This window comes from Salarias fasciatus, chromosome 9, assembly GCF_902148845.1.
Source record: "Salarias fasciatus chromosome 9, fSalaFa1.1, whole genome shotgun sequence".
Taxonomy (NCBI): Eukaryota; Metazoa; Chordata; class Actinopteri; order Blenniiformes; family Blenniidae; genus Salarias; species Salarias fasciatus.
The window spans coordinates 16,108,643-16,115,477 of record NC_043753.1 but is presented as its reverse complement, the minus strand read 5'-3'; the positions used below and the strand labels follow the sequence as shown (position 1 = coordinate 16,115,477).

The 6,835-nt window shown below is 43.6% G+C and overlaps 1 protein-coding gene across 1 annotated transcript; it reads left to right on the top strand.

Annotated features, from left to right (window-relative positions):
• The first annotated feature begins 2,837 nt into the window (after positions 1–2,837).
• LOC115394740 (xin actin-binding repeat-containing protein 1) lies at positions 2,838–4,344 on the top strand. The gene has a single exon (XM_030100091.1). The coding sequence runs from the start codon at positions 2,875–2,877 to the stop codon at positions 4,342–4,344; it is 1,470 nt and encodes a 489-aa protein (XP_029955951.1). The 5' UTR covers positions 2,838–2,874.
• The last annotated feature ends 2,491 nt before the right edge of the window (positions 4,345–6,835 follow it).

Here is a 6,835-nt window from a genome sequence, read left to right as displayed (position 1 = left end):
GACGGCCTTGCTCCGCCTCCTTCAGCGGCAGAAGACATCTCTGGTGCACGCCACCAGTTTTCTAAGGAAATGCTGTATCAACAGCGGCAGAAGTGCGAGCTGAGGAGGCTCCTGAAGCACACCCACCCGGAGCTGAAGATGCTGGATGACGTTGTGGACGAGGAGCTGGCCGAGGTGTTGAGCTCGGAAAGGGAGACAGCTGGTGAAACCGGATACGAGGGAGAGGTCTTCTCAAGATGTTTGATATTTGAGAACTCCGGCTTGAAAGACAAAGTGTCTCCTAACACTTCGAAGACGCACGTGGCAGAGGGCACAGTGGAGAGATGTGATTTCAAGAAGATTTCAGCCGTTTTTAAGGAGCCAAAAGAAAAGATTCATACTGGAGCTATGAAAGCACCTGCAGAAGATGACAAATCTCTTGTTTTTAGGCCAGATCTGGGCAGGGAGAGTGAGGAAGAGATGATTAAAATAGATGTCCAGGCCACTAGGAGGATGTTTGAGAGTCAGCCTGTGGACGCCATCAGGTCAAATTCAGATACAATTGTTCATACAAACGTTTCTGTTTCTGGGGATGAAAGAAATGCCCAAAAACCAAAAACAGAGTCTGTTGGTCAGAACACTGAAGCTGAGATTCCTTTGAACAAAGCTGGTTCTGCTGCTGAAATCCTCTTTGAGGAGGAATTTGAAAGCTCTCCCGATGCGGAAGGATGCGGTGGTGTGATAAAAACTAGTGCCGCTCTTTTCCAAAACAACCCTTTCATCTCGACAAACATAGAAAGAGAGAATTCCTATGCGTCAAAAACTCAAATCTCTGCAAGAGACGGAGGGACAGGTGGGGACTGTCTCGTTGCTAATGTGAGAAACAGAACCCACCTGTTTGAATCAATGCCATTTGACAAAATCAGGCAACAGAACAAAGATGAAATTGAGACCATGGTGGAGAACATTAAGGAAACATTAGATCTCCTCTACAGTGCACGTGCCATTCATTCATCTGGCTCAATCATCGAAGTGAATGAGACCATGAATGCTAAAAAGGCTAAATTCACTCTGTCGCAGAGCGGGCCAGAGATAAAATACGACGAGGTGGCTGAAGGGGGCGCACAAAACTTTGTACTCCACTCCCTACCAAGAGCGAATCTAAAACCTCAGATCACTTACCTAAAAGAGGACAGCAAGGGATGCATGAAGGCCACTGCAGTGAAGGTTCCTGGTCACCAGCGTCAGGTCCACACCACCAAGGACACAGAGTGCAAAACTGCCAACGTCGCTCAGCTGGTCGAGGATATTCTCCACCAAGACAACTCTCTGAGGAAAGGAGTGATCATTCAGGAAGACGTCAACGACTCAGCGGAAGTCATTGTTTACTCGCTCTATAATTACTTTGATGAGGAGGATGTGAAGACTTATAGTGCTACGCAAGGCGCAGAGTATTATGAACCGGAGCCGGAAAGCGGTGAAGTGGGTAAAACGCTTGATAAAGAAACAAGAAAGGGCATCATCGAATCAGCCAAACGCAGCTTTCTGGACACGTCTCAAGACCAAACCTGTCCGGGATTCCTCAGACCTGAGGTTACAGAAAAAGGGAACGTAAAACTGTTCAGGAGCTGCATTGAAAAAGGAGATTTTGATTATTTAAAAACGCTTCAGGCAGAAGCAACGGCTGAGGAACAGGAACCCCCTCAAAATGAAACTGTCACCGGACAGGAACCTTCTGAACAGAGAGGCGAATTTGCAGAGGAAGGTGCTTCAGAATGGGTCCCTGTGGATATAAAGCGATTAAAAAGCATCTTCTCTGGGAATCAAAATCAAATTCAACCAAAGCCACATATCTATGACAGCCATGTTCAACCTGCCCTCATCTCAACTGCAGTTCAAAATCTTGACCAGACACAGGCCTGCGCAGAATGCTGTGTTAAGGTCGTGTCCCATGAGGGTGTGCAGAATATCTCCACAGAGTCTGTGATCAATACACAAAACAAGGCCGATCTCTCTAAAGTCACACCGCGGTCTTCATTCTTAAGTTTTGCGGGGCAGGATGACGATAGGGTCCTCCAGGCAGAACTAGTTGAGGTAATCGATGAAAATGACGAGATCTCCGACCTCCAGACCGCAATCCATGATCTGCAACAGGCCACAATCCAGGCCAAAGCCTTGTGTCGCTCAGCAGCAGAAACAGGGAAAGCCTCACTTCAGGAACCTTCGCAGGAAGACTCCGATTCAATCGCACACATTGCAGAAACGATGCCAGAGCAAGAAGAAGAAGAGAAAGTTGTTTTTCAGGGTACAATTCAAGCAGCTTTAGACTCTTTAGAAAAATCCAACATCAATGTCTCAAAAGGTGATTTTAGAGCAGCGATGATTTATAGAAACTCCTCCAAACCATCACAAGAAAGGTCACAAAGTACAGATGTGATGTCTGTTAAAAAACCCACTGAGGCGTTTCGGCCCAGTACCCCTCAGGAACCATTAGTGAAAGAAGTGACTGCAACAAATGCAAAACCTCTGCAAGAAATAAAAAACTCAAATGTACTTGCAAGAGGTGCCCTGTCAGATAAAAACAATAGACCTGTTGGTCCGAAACCAGCCATTCCTCCAAAACCAGAACATCTGATAATGAAACCAAGAAATGACCAACCTTCTGACACAAAAAATAAGCAAATAACCCAGAACAATACTGCCAAAGAAATGTCTCCAAAATCTCCTCACGCAATGGTGAAAACATCCGTTTCAATTAAGGATGAGTGTGGGCAAAACCTTTTCAAATCTAACAGTGATTATTTAGATCAAAGCACCGAGTTTTCGAGTAAATCTGAACAAATGAGCCAGGAACCAGACATAATACGTTCAGCTGTTACTTCAGAACGCAGCAACATGGACAGCAAAGTCATGATGAAGCAGCGAATGCTAAATGCAGCAGATGAAAAAAGGCATCAAGATATCCCAGCCAAAGATAGCCTGACTGAAAGCGAAGAAGAAAAGCATGTAGATTTTAACGAGGCGTGCCAGAAATTTGGAGGCAAAAAGGCGTCTCCAAAGAAGATCGCGCCTGTAAAACCGAAAAGAGTGAAAATCGCACAGCCTGTCCAAGTCGTAATTGATCCACCCTGCCACGCTGGTAGACACGCCGACGACAGCGAAGTGAAGCAGGAGAAAGCGGTGAAGCAAGAAAACAGAGTTGAGCTGAGGGAAAAGAAAGGACGAGCGGAGACGGAGGACGAGCGCCGACAGCGGCTGTCAGTTCACATGGACGAGATCATGAGAGGGAACATCGTGGCAGCTATGGAGATTTTTGACAACTTGCGAAAGCAGGAGGAACTGCAGAGCCTCCTCAGTCGAGTTGAAGAGATCGAACAGGACACGAGTGAGGTCGACGTGAAGTCTTTGAGGAGTGTCTTCGAAAACGTCCCTGAATGGGTCGTCAGCGCTGACAAGACAGAACAAATAAAAGTGAAGGAAGAAAACAAAGACAAAAGGCTGCCTTCAATCAAAGAAAACACCCAGACTAAGACTTCAATGGCTCATGTCTTTGGAGATCTTGAGCGAGCGAGTGAAGAGATAATGAATCTCAAAGAGCAAACATTAGCCAGATTGGTAGACATAGAAGAAACCATAAAGAAAGCCCTTTATTCAGTTTCTACGCTTAAATCTGACTCCGATATTGCCGGCTTATCATGTCTGTTCAAGGAGTCTTTAGGGACCGTGCAAGGAGCTCCGTCTTCGGGAAATATTAGCAAAATTAGCATCGAGTCAAGCAGAACTAAATCACATGAAAGTGCCGCCCAGGCTAACGCGGCGAGAGCAGCGGGGCGAGGCGGGGGTGGCGAAGCATCGTCCCCGAAGCAACGATCCAGTCCGCCGTCTTCGCCTGCATTCATCTCCATCCAGTCAGCAGCTCGAAAGACCGACAGAGGAGAGGCGGGCGCACCAGAAACCAGGACGTGCAAGGCATGCCAGCAGAGCCCAAAGGTGGAGGAAAAATTTCGGACGACCAAGACACTGACGTGCAACAGCCCCGCCGGAAGCCGGAGGGGGGACCCCAGACGAGGAGGCCAAAAACAAGCCACCTGCAGCCAACCGAACCCGAACCGGGAGGTCAGCGTGCTGCAGCTGCACACCGACCGCGAGGGGAAAAGCATTCTAGGAACGACCACGGTCACAGAAAATTACGAGAGGACCGACAACTTTGGGAACCGGTTTTATTCCTCCAAAACTTCCACTGTTGTTACAACTCAGCCAGAAACCGCAACGTCATCGACGAATTCAGTGGCGCTGAGTCCAGCAGTGTATCAGGTCACTACGTACCCAGAGGTTCAGCTGCCCGTCAATCAAATGCCTCAATAGGAAAATATTGATGTTGTTTTACAGAATGTTAAAGCTTGTGTACATAAATTCATCTAGACATTAATTAGGTTGAATATTTCAGATTGCTTGGTTTTTAATATGATTGTTTAATCTTTTTTTTAAATGTATGTTTGGGCATCTGTTATCTTTTTGAATATTTAAAACTGTGTTTGACATGAACATTCAATTAAACTGGTTTGGTTGTCATTTATTCCACAGTGTTTTGTTGTTAATACCTCTTGAAGAGATTTTTTTTTTTTTAAGATTTACCTCAAGTAATAATGTTTGGTCTGTTTTGTTTTTCCATCAGTTTCAACCAACTTCACAAGAGAAGTGCTCTGCCTGTTTGAAACCAGTTTATCAGATGGAAAAAATAACGGCAGACAAATACATGTTTCACAAAAATTGCTTCTCCTGTAAAAAATGCAACAAAAAACTCAGGTGGGATATAAGATTTTTATCCTTCTTGCTCCTCTTGTGCTCATTATAATTTCACTTCATTCGTCACTCCTGGATCCAGTATGAAAGTCTTGACTTTTCGTAGACACACACACACACACACACACACACACACACACACACTCCTTAAACTCAATTGTATGTGACAAACCTGTCTTCATTTGTAGCGTGTCCAATTACTCACCTGTAAATGGAGACTTCTACTGCATATTTCACTACCAACAACTGTTCAGAAGCAAGGGGAACTATGACGAAGGTTTTGGACACGCTCAGCACAAGAGCCGATGGCGTCTGAGTAGCTCCATTCAGTACCACGAGCCCACTGCATGAAGCCATGTACAGGTGGGTCATCATCATACACGTGTATTATCTGCTAAGTCATTATATTTGCATATCTCATCTAAAACCATGTTTTATTTCTACCTCCAGCTGATGGGATTGTGAATATGATGCAAACAAAATCATTTGAAAGTCCTTGCTCTGGTTGCGGCACCGTGACCAGAGATGCAACAGCTGCACTGCAATGAGACTTGTGTGAAATCTCTCCAGCTTTTAAATTTTGGATATACATTATAACTGATACATCAGTGGTGAAACATGCGATTACTTAATTATCATACACTTTGTTAAAAGAAAGTACTTTCATTGACATTTTTAAGTTTACATTTACTTCATGCAATTACAGATACAAATACAGTGAGGCCCGCAGTTTGATTTTATTGGTGGAGGAAGAAGAGGATCGGAAATCAGTCAGGTTTTTCTCAGCAATCTGTTCCACGAACAAGACTTGTTTTTTTTCTAGGATACTCTCATGATGAATGCAAAATTTTACAGATGACAATGAAATGTGAAAACTTAATTCGTCTTGAAGATTCTTTATATGTTTTATCGATGCTGTTGATGCTATTATATCTGTTTTAATACCTGAATGTTTATAAATACTACATTTCCAACTGTCAATACCGTTTACATTTCTGATTATTTTTGTGGACATGACATGTTAATTCTGTTTTAAATATAGAAGGCAAATTCAAACAGCTTACAAAACTACTGGTACCATACAAATATATTAAATATAATGACAATCATTTTCCTGATTACTTTTTTTTTTTTTAAGAAAATCTTGACTCTTTTTTATGCAACATTATTTTAACTTCAAGTTTCAACATCTCAAACATTCTTTATCAACATATCAACATTATTTGTTTCTAACCATGAACAATACTAAAACGTGGTTTATCACTACACTGGGAATTGTTTCACTCTTACCTGCCAACCAGGTGGAGCTGCTCAGTGATCTTGTCCATGTTGTCGGAGGAGATCTGTCCAGATGCCGGAGAGAGGGACTGCAGGTGGAGGAGTCAGTTTTCCTCCGAGAAGTCAAACCACGTCTGGACATCACTGGTAGTCGGTGTTAAGAAGGCTGTAAACTCCTTTCTGCCAACATCAGGATCAGGTGGCGACGCCTGCAAAAACATGAGTTTTGTACTGTTTTTACTGTTCCCTCTGCAGACTCATCCCGATTTTCAACAAAATCTAACACCTTGTTGACAAACAACCCCATATGCCGGTGTGAAAAACCGCACACACAGCCAAGGGAAACATCTTTCAATTTCCTGTTTTCGAAGCATCAGTGTGAAGGAAAAATGGCAGTGAATTCCGACCACTTTTCAATTTTTTGACCACATTCTCGCTCGCCTTTGGAGACAGGACATCTGTGACAACTGCCTCAGCTTTCGTCCTCCCACAGGACATGTTTTTGGGAATGCTGGACTCATTCAGCATCCGTTCCTCAGCTTCAGTGCAGAGTCAGCTGAGTTATAGTAAAAACCTTGCTTTACAGCATGGTAGGTATGAACTGCCGCTGCTGCAGTCACCTGTATATTAGAAGCATAAACAAGACATTTTACAATACATATGTAGTTTATGTCTTTGCTGCCTACTTCACTGAGAATCCGTCTTTGATCCCAGTGTTATTAAAAACACTCATAGTTAAGAAAAAAAAAATAATAATGTCATTTAAGGTTAGTGT

Bases quoted from the DNA above. Each gene is read 5' to 3' on its own strand.
- LOC115394740 (XM_030100091.1), top strand. From the start codon at position 2,875: ATGGACAGCAAAGTCATGATGAAGCAGCGAATGCTAAATGCAGCAGAT.